The sequence below is a fragment of the Pteronotus mesoamericanus genome, unplaced genomic scaffold, assembly GCF_021234165.1.
Source record: "Pteronotus mesoamericanus isolate MK-2021 breed Mesoamerican mustached bat unplaced genomic scaffold, CSHL_Meso_final contig_20, whole genome shotgun sequence".
NCBI lineage: Eukaryota > Metazoa > Chordata > Mammalia > Chiroptera > Mormoopidae > Pteronotus > Pteronotus mesoamericanus.
The window spans coordinates 11,811,270-11,832,917 of NW_026555085.1; the positions used below are offsets into that span (position 1 = coordinate 11,811,270).

A 21,648-nucleotide genomic window follows, 5' to 3' on the forward strand; every position below is an offset into this window, starting at 1 on the left:
TTTCTGTGTGCTCTTTTCACCCTCTCCTCCACTGGGCTATAATCTCGCCGTGGGCAGGAGTCCTGTCCGTGCACTGACTGCTGTCTATCATGCTAAGCATAGTGCCTGCCATCTAGCAGCCACTCAAATACTTGTTCCACGAATTCATGACCATCTCCAATCTTCACAACAGCCTTATGAGGTAGTTATTATTATCATGCCTAGTGTGCAGAAGAAACTGAGGTTCCGAGAGTCAAAGACACTTGCTTAAGGACACAGTTTGTTATCACCAGACCTCAGCTCTGCCCTTTTCCCTTGATGGATTTGGAGAACAAAAGAACTTAAGTTCAGGCCCCATAAAATGGCTCACCAGTCACCATGCCCTGCTCAGCCGCCCCCAGCTGAGCTCTCTCAACCTCTCGCGCCCCAGGAGCTCCGAGGCATCAATCCTGTGCAAACCGGCTTTTTTCTTTACCAAGCCAAGTGAGAGCCAGTCCTTCCCCACCCACCCCAGAGCAACCTACAGCTGGGAACACACGCCCCACCCCTCCTCAACACAGTGGATAAATTAGTGAACTCTTTTATAAAACATTGTACAGGGAAAATACATACATATATATATAGAACTAGTGACAGCATTGGGGCAGGGTTCGCTTCTTGAACACAAGTAACCAGGTCCTGCCCCATCAAGGTGCCTGCCCAGCCCTGCACTCTCTTTCCCTGAAGTGGCTCACTTGCTGTCCCCATGAACTGGGACCTTGGCAGGTCACCACAAATCATAAAGGCCCATGGCCCACCAAGGCCTGAAGGCAGGGACGACAGACGGAGGAATATTATTTCCTGGTATGTTTGGTGACTGTATATCATCTGAATCAGGATTTTTTTGAAAGTGGAGAGGGGTCTCATTCTCTGGGAAACAGGCATAAACCAGGCCTGCCCAGGCAAGGGACGAACGGTCACCCTGCTGATTGGTCCCCTGCTCTGAACTGGCCCTGCCCTACCACTCCTGACTTTCCAAAACATGGCCTGTTGGCAGCGGAGATCTCGCAGACAGTATTTCCCATCTCTGCCACCTCTCACTCTCCATGGCCTTGCAGCACCTGGGCTACACACTTTAAGGCTTTTGGTGTTGAGCCCCAGGCCTCCTGACTCCTTGAGCCTGATCCCAAAGTCACAGCTGCCTGGGGCTAAGTGGAGAGTACGCCTTAATCCTCAGTTTCCTACTCCAAACTTGCCAAGCCTTTTCTCTCTGGGCCTCCCTGTAGTGAAGTCCAGGCCAGCGAGATGAGCCATCCGTTCCCCATCCCTGCCCTTGGCCGATCAATGAAAAGCACTCTCTGGTACATTCTCCACATGTTCTGTAGGCACATTCCTGGTCCCACCTTCTATGCTAGGAACTCCAGGGTTCACCTCTTGGGGTGGCAACAGGTAGATGCTAGAGAGGTCAGCCTATAGTGCCCTTCACCCTCATGTGGACAGCCCTCCGTGAGGGCCCGACAGGCGACCAGAGCCACCCCAGGATGGGTTCCCATTCAAATTTAATGCCCCACCCCTTGCTTTTAGAACCTGTTCAGTAGGCTGTGCTTGTAAAACTGCTTTAAATAAGCCTTGCTAGAGCAAACAGTACCAGATAGCAGAAAATCAGGCTCCAGGCTCTCCAAGGTGCCTCCTCTCTTCCCTCTTTGCCCCTCCCACCCCCATCCGCAGACAGTCCGCAGCACACCGGGAAACAGAGGTCCGTCCACTCTTGATCTTCCTGGAGCCACCGCTTCTCGTTCGTTGTCCATCTCCCTGCCTTCGGGGAACAAAGGCTCCTCTGTGTCTGAGTCAGGCTGCCTATCTCCTGCTGCGTCCCTCCACCCCCACGAAAACAAGGGTCCCAATCTGAGCCTTTGGAGTAGAGCTGCCCGAACCCTGGGCTCAGGACGGGGCATTCCGGTGGGCTCCTGAGTAGGCATAGGAGATGGGGTGGCGGGTCCCAGGCCTCACGGTGAACGTGTTGATGGGGCTTCTATAGTGGGGGGTGCTGCGGGGAGACCTGGTGGGGAGCAGAGAGAAGTGGGGTGAATCTTTGCAGCTGGGTCACTAACCCCGACCCCAGGTGGGACTCCAACCCGCCAGTATTGATTCACCAGACCCAGGACTCCCCTCCTGTTCAGGTCCTGGCGGCCACAGAGCACCACATCATGCCCTCCTACCCAGAACCCTTCATTCCTGGCCTGGCTCTGGCTCCTTCTGTGTTGCTGGGAAATCCCAGCACCCAGGGACCACTCAGATCTCCCTCCACCCCACACTTAGCCTGAAGCCCTGGGACTCCAGTGGGTGGGAGAAAGGAGGGAGAAGAGGAAGCAAGAGGATGGGAAAAGCAAGAAAAAGGGAAGTCAAGGGAGATGAGGGAGATCAAATGTGCCTTGGACTGATGGCCTGGTCCAAGGACGGTCTCCACCTCACCTGACTGCCGGCGCCGCGCCCTCTCCATCACCCTCCGTTGCCCCTGCCCCCAGCTCACCTTCCGGTAGCGGTAGCAGAGGGGAGAACGCGGTCACCAATGGGACCTTTGCCCGGAGCTTTGAACTTGGCCTCCACGCGAGCCGAACCCTCCAGCGACATCCTCCGCGCTCCCAGGCCGCCGGGGCGAGCTCGGCCCGCAGAGTTGACGCGCCGCACCTCCGGGCCTCCGGGCGCCCCGGGCTGCGTCCCACAGCAGTTGGGGGAGCTCAGGCTGCGGCCGCTGCCCCCGCGGGACAGCCCGGGGCTGCGGTGGGGCTCGCCGACATACAGGCGCTTCTTGATGAGCGAGCGGCTCCCCCTCGAGAAGCGCTCCAGGCCTCCGGCCCCCGAGTAGCGCTCACCCCCCAGAAAACGCGCCGAGGCTGCGGGGCCCACGTCCAGGGGCTTCCCCAAGTTTGAAAATTTGTTCCCGGGAGGGGAGCCCCCGCGGCCCAGATACTGGAGGGCCGGGGCTGGGGGCTCAGGGTCATTGCTGAACTCTGGCGGTGGTGGGATGACCTCAAAGCTAAACTTCTCCTCCTGACCCTTGAAGGAAGGAGAAGAAGGCGAGGAGAAGGACTTGGGCAACAGGTGGCCCTGGGGGACGCTGGAGGACGCTGGTCTTTCCCAGGCCGCGCGGGCCGGGGGCTCCGCCTTGGTCCACTTGTGTCCTCGGCTTGGCTCCGTGCCCTCTGGGTCTCTGTCCCACTGGGCCTTCCATGAATGGGGAATGGTGGGCTGTACTGAGGAGGCCAGCTGGGGGTCCTTCTCAGCCTCCGTGGGTACCCTGGGGACCACAGTGAAGGAGTTGGGCCGGCCGTCCTTGAGGAAGATGCTGTCAGAGCTTGCCTGGGGCGGGTCGCTGTGGCCACGGAGACTCCCTGGCAGGGAGGACCGACTCAGGCCAGCCCCTCGAGACCGCCCCTTCTGGGCCCTCTGCCTGGCTGCAAGGAGCAGGGCCATCGGGGAGCCCCGCTCCACCACCTCGCCGGTCACCGGGTGTCTGAGGAGTTCGTCAGCAAGCTGGGCTGAAGCTAGGGGTTTAGCTGGCAGCCCCTGGGGCTCCTTCGCATCCACAGGCTCCCCTGACCTGGCAGCCTCTCCTCTGGCCATGGTGGGCATCACCACGGCAACCTCTTGGCTGGCGCTGTTCTCTACGTGAGGCCTATAGAAAGATGTCGCTTCTCTGCCAGGGGCTATCTTGGGTGGGAGGGCTGGAGATGAGAGGGCTCCCTGTGTGGGAAGCTTACTGGCCTCTGAGGGGCGCCCTTCTGCCTCTGGCTGGGAAGGCACCGCAAATTCTTGAGGTTCTGGTTTTTTCCACTGCTCAGCTGGGGCTAGGTTCTTCTCCGCTGTCTGCTGGAATGATGTGGTGGGCAGAGTTGTTGCTGCGGACGGTACGGCGGGCCCAGGCCCAGCCTTGGGTGGTGTGGCTGGCCCAGGTGTAGCTGGTCCGGATGCGGCTGGTCCAGGTGTGGCCTTGGGTGGCATGGCTGGCCCACTCGTGACTGTAGCAGGTGTGGAGTTGGGTGGTGTAGCTGGTCCAGACGTGGCCTTGGACTGGTGTGGTGTCGTTGGCAGAGGGGTGGTGGAAAATGGTGGTATATTCTTGGCCACAGGTTTGGAGAATTGGCCATTATCAGCTCTGTTTTCAAAGATTCTTCCCCCTTCTAGCCGAGGTTTAGGGGGCAGAGACCCTTTGCCGGGCTTGGATTCCTTCTCTGCTAAGGAAAGCCGGGCTTCCAGCTCATTCCGGATCTGCTGGACCCTGGGAGTCGGAGAGTCCTGGGGAATGTAGTCCACAGGGGGCAGGGGCAGGCTGGCAGTAGCCTCTCTCTCTGGACTGCGACTCTTCTCAGGATCACTCGGGGGGGCCCCCTTCTCTGGCAGGCTGGGGGGAGCCTCCTTCTTCGGCAGGCTGGGGCTCTTCTTGCCCTCCTTTCCCTGAGAGGCCGCCATTGGGCCTGGCCGGTGACTGTTATGCTGGTCCTCTCTCCTGGACCCAAAGAGGTAGGCTGCCAGCTCGCTCCGAAGCTTTGCCATCTGGGTGGGGTCCCGCCAGTCCACAGGCTCTGAAGAGGCTGTGTCCTCTGGGCTGGGGGGGTTGGGTTTGGGTTTGGGAGCAGGGGAGCTAGATTTGGGGCTTTTCATAAACCTAGCAGGTGGAGGAGCCATCTTCTCATCAGAAGGCAAAGGAGGGGCAGCTGGGGGAAGGGAGGTTGTTGGGGGAGGGAGCAGGGATGCTGAGGGAAGAGGGGGTGCTGGGGGAGGCAGCGGGGGTGCTGGCGGAGGGAGTGGGGGTGCTGGGGGAGGGGGCGGGGCTGTGGGAATGGGCAGGGGAGAGGCTGGGGATAGAGTTTCAGCTTGTTCATTTGTTGGGGTCTGGGACTGGCTCAGCCTCGGGCTGGCAGGTGCCGCAGTACTGCGCTCCCCGGGGCCATCTGGTTCAGGGGCCCTATCTGGGTAGACCTGGGATGCGGGGCGGATGTGGAAGTTGGGAGGCAGAGGGAGTCGACCGGGGGCCTTCTTGGTGGTCCCTTCCTCCTCTGGAGGAGACCCTTGTGCTTCCTGAGCCGGGATGGATGAAGTCCTGACTGGGGTTGGGGGAGGCACCTTGAACGAACGGGGAAAGGTGAGGTGGGGCTCTGATTTAGGTCCCAGAGGGCTCCCCTTTGGCTCAGCAGGGCTCCTGGGGGGGCTGGTTCTGGGGGCCTCTGGCTGCTTGCCATTTAGTGCTACATCTGATTTCCATTTGGTGACACCGGCAGGGGGAAAGAGGTGAGTGCTCTTCATATGAGGAGACACTGGAGCTGGGGGTGCTGGGGCTGGCATAGGGGGTGGGGGTGGGGCTAGAAAGGCCAAGGGCGGGGCAGGGGGAATGAAATCAGGAGGGGTGGGTGTGGATGGAGGGGACAGGGCCCCCAGGACTGGGGGTGGAGGTGGGGCCATGCTGGGTGGGGGCGGGGGTTCCAGCCGCAGGGCAGGTGGTAGGGAAGCCCTGGAAGGTGGTGGTGATGGTGGGGATGCCCCTCGAGGTTGCGAGGTGTCTGGGGGTGGCCCTGGGGGTGGCCCTGGGGCCGGGCCTGGGGGAGGCGGGGGGATGAGCAGGTCCTGGCCATAGTGCCCAGGCCGTAGGTCACCCACAGAGCTGTATAGCCGGAGGTTGCCATTGACTAGTGAGCTGGCACCTGGAAGGAGGGAGAGATAAAGATGAGGAGGTATGAGGCCGACCAGACGTGGCAATCTCTGTGTGCCCGGGGCTCGGCAGGGTGGGCGACCGCGACACAGACCGGCCAGGGTCATGCCTTTTCTCTTGAACACCAAGTGAGGGAGCAGCAATGTCTCCAATCTCCTGAGCTGTCCTGGGAGTGGCCCTCTTCTTTCTAGGGAAGGACACTTGCCTGTCCCTGGCCCAGACTCCAGAGACTACTGAATATCCTCCATTTGCTCCTGAGAGTCAAGTTCTACCACCCTTCTCTGCCCTGCTCACACTCTGGTATATCATCCCTTTACCAAATCTATTCAGTTACTCACTTACCATCTGTTTCTTACAGGGGCTTTGACTGGTATAAAGCCAGAAAGATCAGGGTTCAAATCCCAGCCCTACCACTTACCAAATGTGTGACCTTGGACACACTGATTAATCTTGCTGAGCCTCAGTTTTATCATCTCTAAAATACGCATAATATCAGTGCTCACCTCATAAAGCTACTGTGAGGATTAAATAAGAGAATTCATGTAAATCCACGTAAAGGGCATATCACGGTGGTAGGCCCATAGTAGGCATTTCATGAATGGTAACCACTTTGATCACTACGACCTGTGCTCGACGCTTCAGACTGGGTAAGACAGACAGGGAATGAAAGAGAGAGGAAGTCCTGGATCACAGGCAGGGTCCTGGAGACCAACTTAGTAAGGAAGTTTAGGTGAAAGTTGGGGAGAGAGTACTTTTCTGTTTTCTAAAGACCCTGAATCTACCAAGAGGTCAGCTTTCCACCTCACAAAGAATTTCTGGAACAGATACTGGACTGTGGGAGGGAATGGGGGTGTGTAGGAAGGTGACTGGGACAACCTGGCACTAGAGAGATGCTGAGCAATCTGGGCCAGTGGCTCACACCCGTCCTTCGGGAACCCAGGCCCAGCTTCTCCCTAGCGTCTGCGGACAGCCAGGGTACCCTGGTTGCTTCTGTCTTAAGGCACCCCTCCCTCCCATCCCCTCCTCCCAGTTTCTAGCACAGAGCTGACCAGACCTGGGGGATGTGCCATTCTGAAGGGCTCCCCCAGCTGTCTGACTTCATAACAAAGAACAGAGGAGAGTGGGCAGGGGAAAATTGACACTCATCGACATCCTAACCTAACACCCCAAGTGATAGGAGCTAGGATAGAGCAGTAAAAAAAAAAAAAAAAAGGTAGTCAAAATAGTAGCCCTAGCTCTACTGGACATTATGCTTTAATGGGACAGAGACTGACCATGAACACAATACATTAGTAAATTATGACCACGTTAGAGGATGGGTAACATGAGGAAAAAACCCAGGAGGGCCAGGAGGGGTGCTGGACGTGCAGTCTGAATAGGGTGATCAGAGGAGACCTCCCTGAGAAGGTGGCCTTTGAGCAAAGAGGGAAGGAGTGAGGGCGAGAGCTGTTCCTATGTCCAGGGGTAGAGCAGTCTAGGCAGAGGGACGTACCGTGCAAACACCCTGGGGTGCAGACATGCCTGGGTGCTGAGGGCACAGCAAGGAGAGCAGGCTGGCAGAGTGTGAGCCAGGGAAGGAAGCAGGCCAGGAGGCCAGGTGAGGCCAGATTCTGGCAGTCCTGGCAAGTACCTTTTTTTTTGAGTGTCACGGAAAGTCACTGGCAGATTTTGAGTAAGAGGTGTGACAAGAAGTGATTTACATCCCAGCCAGCACTTCATAACCCCATAGCTGGAATTGTCTTTCCCATTGCGCATGTGAACATACGGATGTGCCAGGGGTTAAGTGGTTTCCCAAGGGAGCAAAGCTAACGTGTGGGGGACCTGGGATTCAAAGCCAGCTCTTTCCGACTCCAGGGTTCTTTCTCCCACTCCATGCTGCCCTTGCTCCCGCCCTGGCCTTCACCCTGCACCGCCCTTCCGCCTCTGGAAGGAGGCCTTACCCAACCCTGGCTCTCCTCAGATCCCACCCATGGCAGCCATAGCCAAGAAACCTGGTTTATCCCCAGTTGGGGAGGTGGGGCAGACACTTGGGCTTAAAGATGAAAGAAAGATGAACAAGCCTCAAACCCAGGGTCCTCTTACCTGTCACTTCTTTGTCTGCAAAGTCTTCTGGGACAGAGGGGGTAGGCACAGCCAGTCCATGGTTCTCCTGGGCATTCTGCAGGAGAGCAGAGAGATCAGGGGACAAGCAAAGGCGGGACCGGTGATTCTCACATCGCTGCTGTGTGAGGCCATTTTACTGCTGTGAAGGTGATGGGTGCACAACCTTGCGAGCATACTTAAGGACAAAGGGGCTCATTTAAAAAGGTGAATGTTGCCCTGGCTGGTGTGGCTCAGTGGCCTGAGCACCAACATGCGAACCAAAGGGTCCCAGTTTGATTCTCAGGCAGGGCACATGCCTGGGTTGTGGGCCAGATCCCTGGTAGGGGGTACACCAGAGGTAACCACACATTGGTGTTTCTCCCCCTCTCTTTCTCCCTCTCTTCCCCTCTGTCTAGAAATGAATAAATAAAACCTTTCTTTTAAAAATGTGAATGTTACAACACAGTCAAGTTTTGTTATTCATGGCAATTATGATCTGTGAAGTTGCCTCAAGGGAACTGCAAGGTTAGGTTCCTGCAAACCTTAGTCACAGAATTTTCGTTAATGGATCAATACAGAACCTTGTTTTATGTGTGTTTCTGTTTGAAGACACCTTATTTAATATGTATTGTTGACCTGTTGACATAGAGCTCGTGGCCGACAGCACTCCAACTCATGCCTGAATGAAGCATATTTTCTCCCCAAGGCTCATCACAGGCTCCCTGCTTTTGGGAGCCTTAGACAGCACTTCAGCGCTATGCTTGAGCGCCATTGGAAACCGTGAAATCACTAGCAAAAAGCACAGAAATACAAAAAGTATGGCATTAAACAGAAAAGGACACTTGTTTACAGCATGAGGGCTGAAACGAGAAGCAAAATGTCATCTTATTGGACTTCAGTTGGGAAGGCATGCTCCGGGTGAATGAAATTTTTACCCCTCTACCTCTACACATGTCCAAAGCATCTTGAGCATTGATTTGGGGGCAGCAAATAAATTTCAGTGAGTAGGTGATTTTCCAAATATAAATTTACAAATAATGAGAATCAACTGTTATGAATTATACCTCAATTTAAACAAAATAAAATTGAATAAACAAAAAATCTGCCATGACACTGGTGGATGACCACAAGTTAAAAGTCAACCTCCACAGCCTGGTCCCCAGCTCACCCTTAGTTTTTATTAGGGAGTTACAGAAAAATAAATAAGTAAAAAGGGCCAAAATGGAGCATTTACAGCACAGCAATGCACTTCTGGTCTCTAAGCTTAACAAGTGTAATGTGTTTATGTAGCTGTCAGTTTGTACATATTAATTTGCATTCCACTTCTTTTCTCCAAACACACATTTCCATATGTCAACAAAGTCCTCACACTTGCCCTTTGAAGACTGTAGAGCATTTTAGTGCAGCGTTCAAGGTCCTCAACCACCTGGCCTCATACTTCCTGGACAACTTTTATTTCCCACTCACCTGTTATCTCCATCCCGCACGCTTGACCGACGCCCTCCCAGCACCCTGCCAACCCACTCACACAGTTCACATTCATGCCTGATGCTGCGGTTGGTCAGGCTGCGACCCTCTTCCCACCCTCCATTTCTAACAATAGTATCCCTTGCGCTGTGCTCTAAACATGATTCCGGTTGCACCAGGCTGTGCACTCATGGGCTGATGGCGCTAACCCTCTGAGCTTCATGGCTTAATATACAAGAAGAGGGATTCAAGGCAGATAGATAGTTTAGAAATATCCACAAGGTCCTGGGTTGCCAAAGGTAATCTCAAAATTACTCTTTGGTCTTTTGGAGGTGACAAACATCTTCCTATCCTTAAAGAACTCTGCAGCTGGAACGGCCTTAAGTCATCATCAAGTCTCTTTTTCTGCTTGTACTTGATGCGCATGACCACCACATACCTACTCTTGACATCTGTCAAAACAGTGATTATGACCCAGGGGCAGGTAGAGGGAGCAGCCACTCCATGCACACACACACACACACACACACACACACACCACTGGTGTCTAATAACACACATTAAGTATGTACGCTCAGATTTTGATGAGCTGGAGGACTGGCCTTCCAAAGCCAGGTTGAGATCTCTGATTACTCTTTTGCACATAACTGGAAAGTAGAAAGGCTTGGGACTCAGCATCAAAATTCATGCTTTGAAGTTTGCCTACAACGTGATGTCTGAGGAGCAGTGGTGAGGCAGGATAGGGACAATGGTGTTAATCTCTCATTTCTGCACCTACTGTGTGCCAGCACTATACTGAGCGCTTCACCCTTGTTATCTCAAGTCCCTTAACAGGTCAGGGCGCAAGCCTAGGCCTCCCAGTTCATCCTTTCTACAAATCACTGAGAGCAATTTTATTCACTTATAAAATGGAGATCATACTTCCTACTCTGCAGGGTCATTATGAGAATCAAATGAGATAATATTCCTGGCCCAGGAAGTCAGTGCTAGTTGAGGGATTATGTCATCCGGTCCTCTCCCCAACAAACGTCAAAACATTGAACAAGGAAAGCTAAGCTTCCTGGAACCCTGGAAGCACCTTCTGGGTCACCCAGAGTGCTTAAGTATAATTATATGTGGAGGGGGGAGACAGACGGATTTCATGGGCCAGAGAAGTAATACTGCTCACCCAAGCTTTGATCCTAAAGAACTATGGAGATGCACTAGACTCCCAAGGCCACAGGATGGAAGTCTGTCTCCTGAAGCAGCCCGGAGCAGCAGCCCAGGCAGAGCTCAGGCTATTTCAGGTCCCCACACACAACAGGTCCCAGGACACACTCACTACCTCACCGCAGTGCGTGAGGCGCTGTGGCACTCCACTGTCTACCACCCTTGGGGCTGGTCCCAAAGTCCAGCCTCATTCTTTTAGGAGCTCCCAGGACTGAACTGAACACAGCCCCACATCTCCCAACCCCAGCCGGCCCCACTCTGTCCCACTTGTGCCCACACAGACTCTGGTGGCTCATTTAGCTGTCCCTACTCCCACGTTGTGTATTCAGAGAAGGCAAATACCTAGTCATTTTTAAATTAATCCTAGAAAAACAGACCCGGAAGGTGAGCGCCCCTCACTCTCCACAGGACACAGGCAGCTGGCATCGAGTGGACTGGCCTGGATGGTAACATGTTTAGTGTGCAAACGCACAGGCATGGGCGGCGTCCACCTCCATGGGCGCGCAACCTCCTGACCTGCGTCTCTTAGCCTCAGAAAATCGAGGGAAAGAAGAGGGCTTGGAGGTGACACCAAATGCAGTGCAAATGCATAAATCCCTGGACTGGAACCTGGGATGGGAGGGGTATGGCATGAAGGACATTAACGGGACGATTGGCAGTAATTGAATATATATTAAGGCATATTAGACAATAGTATTGTATCGACATTAAATTCCTGGGTTTGATCATTGTACAGAGAAACCGCTGTTCTTAGGTAACGCGCCCTGAAGTAGAAGTAAAGGGGCATGGTGTTTCAACTTACTCCAGTGGTTCGGGAGGAACAGCTTACATATCAAGAGAAAGAGGGAATGAATGAAGCCAATGTGGCAAAATGCGGTAAACCTGGGTGAAGGCTCTAGGAAGTTTCTGAGCCCTTTCTGCAACTTTTCTGCACATTAGGATTGGTCAGAGGGAAAAATTACTTAATATCATTGAACTGTACATTTAAAAATGGTTAAAACAGCCCTGGCTGGTATGGCTCAGTGGATTGCACACTGGCCTGTGAACCGAAAGGTTGCTGGTTTGATTCCCAGTCAGGTACATGCCTGGATTGTTGGCCAGGTCCCCCATTGCGGCGTGTGCAAGAGGCAACAGATCAATGTATCTTTCACACATTGATGCTTCTCTCCTTCCCTTCCCCTCTCTCTAAAAGTAAGTAAATAAAATCTTTAAAAAATAAGTTAAATAAAAACCCAATTCATCTTTAAAAATTGGTTAAAACAATAAGTTTTATGTTATGTGTGTCTTATAATTTAAAAAACATAAGCAAAACAATGACAAGAATATCGAAAGGGAGAGTGTTGCGGGAGAGAGCTTATCCATCCACTGGTCATCAGCGCGTCACGTGCCCCCTTTATCCCACCCCCCAATACTCCCAATCTTAACAGTAATAACAGCTGCTACTTTCCTAGCACTCACTGTACCAGGTACACTTTCTGCATTTTCCATTTCTTAACTCATTTACTTTTTACAACGACCCAATGAGATAGGTACTATTATTGTCACCTCTGTTTTTACAGATAAGAAACTAAGGCACACAGAGGTGAAGTGTCTTTCAGGCACCTGGTTGTCACCCGTGCACCCAGCTTGTCATAAAGCTCTCCTTGGCAACAAAGAATCATCTGACACTCGACCCACAGGTAGGCTGGGCTGGGGCAGCCCGACTTAATTTCTCTCTCCTGTATGTTACCCTGTGTGCTGACACTGATTAGGTGCCTACTATGTGCTAGCCACCTTTCCGAGTATGTCCCATGTAGCAACCCATTTTGTCTTCACGGTAACCTTGAGAGTCACTTTATTGTTTTTATTTTATAGATGAGGAAACTGAGGCACAGAGAGGCTAAATACACTGCCCAAGGGCACACAGCTGGTGAGGGGCAGGGCCCCTCAGAGCCTGCTGCCTGCGCCACTGTGGCACTGGCCCCACACTCTTCCTCTAGCACAAATTGGGCCTCTGGTGGGCAACTGCAGATTTTGCTACCCCAACCCAGCCCAGCCTACTTGTGGGCAACAGCTGATTCTTTGTACATGCCTGGCACAGACTGGCAATTCAACAAATGTTTGTTGAGTGAATAAATTCCTGGATGAATGAATGAGGGGTAGAAAGAACATAGAGTGGAGAGGCAGACAATCTGTGTTTGAGGGCCAGCTCCACCGCCCATTAACTTGAAGCAAAGCCGGGTCTCTCTCTGGGCTGCCTTGCCTCTGCTGTGCACACTCTCTTAGGGTCCCTTCTGCCACGGTGTTCTGTAAGTCTAGGCCCATGAGGTGTCCTGTCTGTGACTTAGCTCACCTATGCCATGTAGGTGGTGACCTGGCCACTCAGGGCCACCCCTTGATGACAGGGTGTTGGGACAGACTCTGCCATTGTTTCCAGATAGTTCTCTGCCTCCAGAGAAGGGAAGGGGCAGGCGAGGAAAAGGAGGACACCTGGAAGGAGGAGTTCCTGAAGCTGCTCTTCCAGAAGCCACACGCTGAGGCCACATGGGCTGGGCTGGGCCTGAGGTCAACGCGGCCTCAAACGTGGGACTCCAACTGCCTCCGACTGCCGCAGTCAGGCGGGGAGCTGGCTGTGCCCCACCCTTGGTGCGCTTGCCCTGGGAAAATGATAGACCCAGTGCTGCCTGCAGGGGTGGGCGTGCGCTTCAGACACACTCAGGGGAGAGAGTGGCAGCCCCACATGGAGAGAGAGGTGCACCAGCCTGTGAGCGAGGAAACAAGCTGCCAACATGCAAATGAGCATCTGAGTGTCTCTGTGAGGCCCACCAGCAGGTGCCTCCCTCCACGGGCCAGTGGGCGGCCAGCCATGGCCATGGCCACTCCCTGCCCAGCCGCCTCTGAGCAGCCCTTGCTCAGGGCCAGGGGCAGAGTCCAGCCCCAGCCGTGCGGGAGGGGCGCTCCACATGAAGCCGAGCCTCAGCCCTTCCTCTCCCCTACACCAGGACAGCACCCAGAAGCGAAGGTCGCCTCACTCACCTCACAGAGGGGCACAAGCCAGCTCCCCACCTAGCTCAGTCAAGCAGCCCTTTAAAAGCCATCGCAGCCTAGTATATTGAAATTACCCAGCGATGATTGGTTGCGGGGAAGTTGGGGACAAGGGTGCTGTTCCAAGAATTTTTATTTTCTTCCTTATACTTATCTCTATTGCTATGTTCTTAACAACGAACTTCTGTTTCCTTCATAATTAAAAAATACCCAATAAAATAGTAATTTAAAAATAATTCTTGAGATCAAGTGGGAAGAACATGAACTTTGGAGCCAGGCTGGCAGTCTTAATGGCACCCCAGTGTCCCAGAGCAACCACAGGCAGTACCTGACACGTAGTCAATAATCAATAAGTGTGCCCTCCCTTGCCTGCTGAGACTCAGTTTTTCTCATCTGTAAAATGGGGATAACCCTACTCTCCTTGTACGCTGCAGCACACGTAAAGAGAGGCTGCAGAGTTAGTCCTCAAGAAAGGGCAGAACCTGGGCTCTCCTCCCCCAGGTCCTAACAGAGTTCCGTGGGGCAGCAGTGGCCAGAGTCCTCAGACCCTCTGCTTCGGGCACAGCCCCTGGGGTGTGTCCGTCTGGCAGATCTGGAGAGACGGGTGCTTCCCATGTCAAGGTCAGGTCCCAGGGAATCCCCTGCTGCCCTTTTGAGTATAAACATCTCAGAGTTGGAGAAAAGCAGGAAGGGAGGATGAGGTTAGTCACACTGTTAAAGGGGGTTGAGGTTGAGGTTAGTCACACCCTTAAAGGGGGTGGAGCCCCCTGCTGTTCCACCAAGGCTCAGGGGGGCAGAGTTCACCCTAGAATGGCCCCAGCCCTGTCCCCTTGGCCTCCTTATACCTGGGACACATATCCTCATGCCTGGGATTCCTCAAGACACAGCCAAACCCCAAGGTGGGTCACCAGGGCTGGACTAATGGGCAACACTTGATTGACCTTGGGCACGGGCCAACTCTGAGTCTTAGCTACACGTCGTGGAATGCAAACCTCCTCACCAGATCCCTCCTGGAGCCTGGTTGGGGCACCTCAGGGTGGGGTGCAGAGCTGCAGGGGGTGAGGGAGATGACCCCGAGCCAGATTAGAGCCGGGCATGGCTGGGAGCGCCACTGTAGGCTGGGGGAGCAGGGGGATGGGACCCTCGGGTGAAAGCCACAAGGAAATCCCCCAGGCACCAACATCCCCAGCTGGGTGAAGCCTGGCCAGGTGTTTTCCTGGTTTTGAGGGGCAGAGAGCGGGTAGGGGGCCTGTGTTCCCCATAGAGCAGCTCCTCTGAGACTGGCAGCCAGTGCGCATTTTATGAGAGTTCAGTTGCTTCCCTGCCCCAGCCTCCACCCTCCGCCATAGCTCATTCCCACTCCTGAGGGCCTGAGAGTTCCACCAATGAGAATGTCTTCCTCTGGACCTGCCTGCCTTCTCAGAACTGCTCTTAGACCCGGGCTACCAGGGCCCTGCCTGGACTCTGTGCTACGGAGGGCTCTGCTCTGGTTCCCTACAGGGCAAAGGATCTGTGGGGTCAAGGGGACACGCCTACAGAACCTACATCACCGCCCTTCTTAAGGCACCGAGGCCCCAGAATTCCCTGCTTACGTGGCCCTGCACCCACTTGAGTTTCTTCCCCGGTCAGTGCTCTTGAGGGCGGCCCGCCCTGGCGGGTGCACATCCCTGAGCCCAAGGGGTGGCTGTGGTGGGTAAGGATGAGGGCGTGGGTGGAACTTGGGAGGTTCTTGGCCGAGGCCCTCACTGTGAGGAAAGAAGCCAGGTGGGGAGAAGAGGGGTGAGCTGTGGTGGGGGTGGGCGCGCCATCTGTACACTGCCTGCAGGTCTTGGACATGAACATGTGGAGTCCATGTTCATGACATGTTTCCCACATGAACACACAGAGCTCCCTCACCCAGAACCCTTCCAGCCAACATCAGCCACACAAATCGGTCAAAAGCCAATAAAGACTATCATCCTGCCCAGCTCCTACACCATCCCCAAAGGGAGCCTGGGCCTCGAGCTCAGAGGTGAGCTCCTGCAGCAGGCATGGAGTAGAAAGGAGAAATCCAGCTGACGCAGGTCGCCTCTTTGCGCTTCCAGGCGGGGGTCCAGAGCAGGTGGGGGCCTGCCCTGAGCCCAGCCTCACACCTCCCCGGGCACAGCCAGGCCTGCCTGACTCAGAGGGTGGGGCGACCCAGTGAGCTCTCACTGCCCGGGGCACTGCTGGGGACCTGTCTGGCCAGTTTCCCCAAACTTGCCACATCGGCATTTAATTTTTAATTCCTCACATGTATCACCCTGGGGATGGTTTCATTCAGACCAGGCGAGGGCAAGAGGGAACCCCGGAGAGAAGTATAACCCTCCCACAGCCAGCTGTTTATCAGCTCAGCTCGGGAAAGCTAAGGACAGGCTCTGGCTTGAGGACTGGGCCTGGCTTCCCCTTGGAGGCAGAAACAAATGGGGAGAAAGGATTCTTCCCCCCCGCAGCCCAGGTCCATACAGTGGGACCAGACGGAGAGGAAATACGGGCTCTGGTCCCACTGCTGCCTCTATTGAGCTGTGCGACGACAGGGCAGGACCCTCCGTTCCTGGGCTCCGGTTTTCCCATCTGGATCAGCACTGAGGTCCTCCCCAGCTCTGAAGCTTGCTGATTGTGACCGAGTTCCTCATAGCTCTCTGAGCAGGACGTAGGGCGGCCCTTGGTAGCTGGAATGCTGCCCTTGACAGAGGTGGAAGCAGAGCTCGAGGAGTGACCCTTGTGTTGAAGGGCCCGGCTTCAGGGGGCCTCCAGAGAGCTGACCACGCCTCCTAACAGTGGCCTGGGGAGTTACTTTAGCAGAGAAAGTCACAGCAGGGGAGACCCTCCCTTGGGTGAGGGGCAAGGACTTGTGCCAGTTACTCTGGGACCAATCAGGTCCAGACCCAATTGCCGAGGGATCGCGAGGTCCTTTTAATGACTGGCCTATGGCCACTGGATGTCTGAGAAAGTATGTCTTAGTCCTCTGAATTCACCACCTCAGACAGAGTGAGGAAGCTCCAGGGAGGGGGCAGAAGCACCTGCTGTTGTCCTCACCCCCCATCTAGCCCTCTCTTCCCTTTGCAGGCCTGTGTGGGAAACCGACAGTGAGGCTGCATTCGGAAGACGACCTAGGTCCAGACAGAGCTCAGAAAGAGCTCGCGGGTCCTGTGCCTGGCTTCTCGGAGCTGCTGCCTCCCCTGCCCCAGTGCAGCAGGGCCCAGGAGGTGCCCTCCCAGCATGGGAAGGGAGGACAGGGAAGCGTGAGGCCAGGCTGGTTTGGGACAGTGCCACTCCCCACCCACCCTGACTTGGACGGACTGGGGGACGGGTGTGGGAGGGTGTGTCTGTGTGTGAACCACACCCACAGGAGCTCTGTCTTCTCGCTGCTCCTCACTCTCCCCACCTCCTGCCCCAGCTGGAAGAGAGCAAAGGACAGGGCCTAGCGCCTAAGGGACAGGAGTCAGAGTCCCCTCAACCCAGGAACAGGCGATAAAGATTTGGGGGTTGATCTGTATCTCGTGACCTAAATCAGGAGCACAGAGATGTCCCAGGGATTGGAGCCATCAGGCCAAAGGCTCCGAATCGAAAGTTGCCTCATAGACGGGCTTCCAGGGGCCTAAGAGCCCTCTGCTAAAATTATAAGCAAAATCATGCACATGTGTCCCAGAGCTCCATCACTGTCTCAGAGGGGTCTGTGACCTGAAAGGGACAAGGGACCTGGCGCCCAGCAGGCCCCAGCAGCCGGCCAGGGGTTCTGAGAGGCAGACAAGGAGATGCAAGCGGTTCTGCAAGCTGGTTGTGGGAGGGAGATAAAAGCTTCTAGATAGTGGGTGGAGGGGAGAGTAGAAGGGCTTGAAAAGAGCTTGGGTCCTGGAGCCTGGCTGCAGTGGTTCAAATCCCAGCTCTGCCACTTAGGAACTGTGTGACCTTAAATGAGTTACTGCCACATTCTGTGCTTCACTTTCTCCATCTGTAAAATGGGAATAGTGTCTGTCACAGAGGCCGCTCCACCTGCCTTTCCCCATTCAGCTGGCACGGAAGGCATGGGGCGAACTTCCCCATCGGGGTCCAGTTCCCATCTCTGTAAAATGAGGCTGGTGTGGATGTGCTGAGACCCTTTGAGTTGGCAGTTCTCCATGAGTTCATTCTCTCACCCCCGGGCGAGGGAGGGGTGTGAGTGTGCTGGGGAGAGGTCCCCCTGTCCTGGGACTGGCTCTGAGGCTTGCCTGGAAGGACCACTCCCAGGAACTCCAGCCTGGCCAGCCAGCCAAGCCCCCTCCGGTTACTCCGGACAGAGTCAGGCCCTGGTTACCCCAAACCAGATCTAACCAGAGTGTCCAAACCAGAGCTGAGGAAAGAAGGCTGGGACTTGCCCTGGTCACCAAAGGGAACCAAGTAGGTGGGGCATACAGGATACCAGCCAATCAAAATAAACTCAGCTGTGCTGCATTAACCCTTTGGTTGCTGGTTCAGATCTGAGAGAGAACCCAGGACAGCAAGAGCCAATCAGGGGGCAACAGCCATTTATTTCCGTATTTAACAACTAGAACAGGTATGGGTGTAAGCCCTGGGCTCAGACCTCTGATTCTGCGTGTGTTTGCAGGGGGTACATGAGAGGAGAGAATGCAATACCTCCAGCAAAAGAAAAATCTCAAAATCATTTGCTTTGCGTTTTATGACCCCCGTAACAGTTTTATGCACCTCTGGAAACAAAGGTAGGGGCTGACTCATTTGCTTTATACCTCTTTGTTGGTGGTGTACTTTCTGTGTTTGTCTATAATGTCTATGAATTGTTTTTATAAGCAGAAAATAAATTATTCAAAGTTGTATTTCCAGAGATCTGTGTGGATATAGCAAGGAAGATGTAAGACTCATTCTCTCCCATCTAGAATCTCAGAGTCTAGTTGGAGAGGTTGGACAAGCCAGAAAACAACAACAACAACAAAAATGGTGACAGAGAGAGGCGGCTGTGCTAGGCAGTGCTGGGCAGAACCAGCCGGTACACCAGCCAAGGTGTGGGGTACCTGAGGCCTAACAGGCTCCTGAGAACGGAGACTGGGATTTGGTGGCTCATCAGTCTAGGTGGTACAAATCCTCATTGACATCAGTAACAATGTTGTCACCACCAGGACCCATCTGACAGACAGCAGTGAACCTAGAATTTATGGGGCTGACTGCTTAGGCTCTAGTCCAATGCAGTGGCCACTGGCCACAGGTGGCTACGGAGCACGTGAAATGTCACTAGTCAGAAATGGGATGTGTATGCTCTAAGTGCAGGACACCAGATTTTAAAGACGTTGTATGAGCCCTAAGAATCCTGAAACACCAATTCAAAAGAATCTATGCACCCCTATGTTCATAGCAGCGTTATTTACAATAGCTAAGTGCTAGAAACAGCCTAAGTGTCCATCAGTAAATGAGTGGATCCAAAAACTGTGGTGCACTTATATAATGGAATACTACACAGCAGAAAGAAAAAAGGAACTCCTACCCTTTGCCACAGCATGGATAGAACTAGACAGCATTATGCTAAGTGAAATAAGCCAGGCGGCAAAAGTGAACACCTATGATCTCACCTGTAAGTGGAACCTAATCAACAAAACAAACAAATGAGCAAATAGAACCAGAGGCATTGAAACAAGGAACATACTGACAGGGACCAGAGGGGAGGGGGGAGGGGGATAAGAGAGGAAGGGAGAGGAAGAGCCTAGTTAAACAAGTATAAATGCCCCATGGACATGGACAACAGTCTGGGAGCAGGGAGTGGGGGCAGGGCAGGGGAGAGTAACGGGGGAAAATTGGGACAGCAATAATAAAACAACAACTAAAAAAAAGACAGTGTATGAGAAAAGAATGTCAAACATCTCATCAGTATTTTTCACATTGATTAAATGTTGAAAGGAAAATCTTTTGAATATATTGGGTTAAGTAAAATATGTTATTAAAATTAATTTTACCTATTTCTTTTAAGGTAAAAAATTTCAAATTACTTACGAGGCACACATGATATTTCTATTGGGCAGTGCTGGTCTAGGCTGCCCCAGAAAACCCAGGCAATCTCATCACAGCAAGCAGAACCAGTCACAGAGCAGCCTCCCTTGTCAAAGAGCAGAAGCCCAACCACAGGCTCTAGAAGGGAGTTTTTGGTTTTTTGCAGTTTCAGACCTATAAGCAAATCTGTCCCAAATGCCCTTCTCACAAGGGTGACTGCTCTTTGTCCTTTGAGACAATTCAAGTGTCACCTCTTCCAGGAAGTCCTCCTAGACCCCTACTGCTGGATCAACTGCCCCATCTGTTTATTTACTCGTGAACTGCCTGGGGAGCAGCTATCTTGGCTCAGTCACCTTCTCATCCCAGCATCTAACGCAGGGCCTGGTACGGAGCAAACAGCCATCAATGACCGTGAATATAAATCCCATTTAGCTAGAGGTACCCACCACTACATTGCCTTTGCACACAAGTTCCCCATAACCTCTCCCTGGGTTTTGACTAGTGGAGATGACACCCTTAATCCCAGCCTTTCTGCCGTGAGTCTCAGCCATGCCTCCTCCTAGTAGCCACCCTGGGTTGGCATCAGGAAGGAAAGAAATGAACAGAGAGTGAGGCTGATGTCCACTAGCCCAGGGCAGGTGGGGCTCCCTCCTCCATGGTGGCCGAGGTAGCCTGTCCAGAGCAGACCCTTAGGCCCCAGAGCAGAACCGTACTCACCAGTGGAAGGAAGGTCAGTAGGGGCCGAACTCTTGGCCGAGCTTTCAGCGTGGCTGTTCCTGACTCGCTGACCACATCAAACCGATTGTCTCCATAATAAATCCCATCTAGAGGAGACAAGTGAGGGCAGACGGTGAGCGGGAGATCAAACGCATGTTGGCTACTGAGTTTAATCTGCCCTGCAGTTCCAGTGAAGAAAGCCAGGTCCTGCAGTTGTCTGTTTGACCCGGACCCTACAGATGGGGCGTGTGCTAATGGGGCAGGATTGGGAGAGAATTCAAGGGGCGGTTTCTTGGGGTTTCTGCAGCATTCCTGGGGCTCTCAGCTCCCAGCGGCCATCTGTCTCCTGATTGTACCCTCTACCGGTCTTAAGCCCTCACTCCCACAAGTCTCTCCCTTTGGGGCCCTGGGAGCTTGGCCAAGCCCCCAGCCAAAGCTTATCTCAGAGAGAGGGAGGAGAACAAGCTGGCTTTTCTCTCAAGTGTTTGAATTTCTAATCTGGAACAAGCAGAGAAGATGAAGCCACCTGCTGCCCCCACTGGCCCAGCACCCACCTTCTGGGCTCCTCCAACCCCCAACCCATCAGAGGTTGTGTGCATGGCTGCGTTTGATGCACCCTTGAGGCCAGAGCAGAAAGAGAAGGAGAGAAGGGTCCACGTGACCCAGTACAAATCCAAGCTCTGCCACTGACAGGCTGTGTCCCTTAACCTCTCTGGCCTCAGTTTTCCCATGTGTACAACTGGAGTGATGATAGTGCCAACCTCATAGGACTGTCGTGAGGAATAAGGGTGGCCAGCACATCCTAAGTGCTCAACAGATGCGGTCCCTTGCCGGGCAGGCGGGTGATAGAAGGATCTTTCTCTCCCTCCAGTTACTGGGCCTGTTCTCCAAGCCGTGTCTCCAGCAGTGGGGAGGGTGTGAGGAGCTAGCCACACTTTCTCAACTAATCTTCCTATGACCTTTAACACACATCGATAAGAATTTCACGTCGTACCTCAGGTTCACACTGTCACTTCCTAGAGGCAAGGATCACCAGTGAGCCTCTTACTATGTCACTCACAAGCAAGGGGGCTTACATACACTGAACGGGCCATGAGGGAGTTTCTCCTTCTTTATAGCCAGAGGAGAAAGAGAAGAAAGGTCAAAATCCCAATTAATCAGAATCTTACTGAACCATTAAAGGAATGGTGATTACTTTTCCCCTTGCACGTGACTTTAGGAGAAAAGGGCAAGAAAGCCAAATAGTTTACTCAAAAGAGACTGGGCTTGTCAGGGAGGTCCTGAGAGCAGAATACATCTGTCCCCGATTCCTACCGGTACAGCCAGGGCTTTCCATAGGCCAACCTGAGCTTCGAATGTGACATGGAAGCTCCTGGGAATGCCGTCTGTCTGCCGCCCTACCAGGCAGAGAGAGGGGCAGGCGTACATTTAAGACTCCCCATCTCTCCAAAGGGGCCAAAACGGCCCATTTTCTGTGTGCTCCACACATG

At 53.7% G+C, this 21,648-nt stretch overlaps 1 protein-coding gene across 1 annotated transcript in view; it reads right to left on the reverse strand.

The window, feature by feature from the left end:
• Window positions 1–1,660: 1,660 nt before the first annotated feature.
• CUNH6orf132 (chromosome unknown C6orf132 homolog) overlaps window positions 1,661–21,648 on the reverse strand; it is a 29,372-nt gene continuing 9,384 nt past the window's right edge. The window contains exons 2-5 of the mRNA XM_054568756.1: window positions 20,159–20,265; window positions 7,748–7,823; window positions 2,489–5,657; window positions 1,661–2,017 (exon numbers count right to left, since the gene is read on the reverse strand). Coding sequence (XP_054424731.1) covers window positions 1,900–2,017; window positions 2,489–5,657; window positions 7,748–7,823; window positions 20,159–20,265 — 3,470 coding nt within the window. The 3' untranslated portion in view covers window positions 1,661–1,899. The remainder of the gene's footprint in view (window positions 2,018–2,488; window positions 5,658–7,747; window positions 7,824–20,158; window positions 20,266–21,648) is intronic.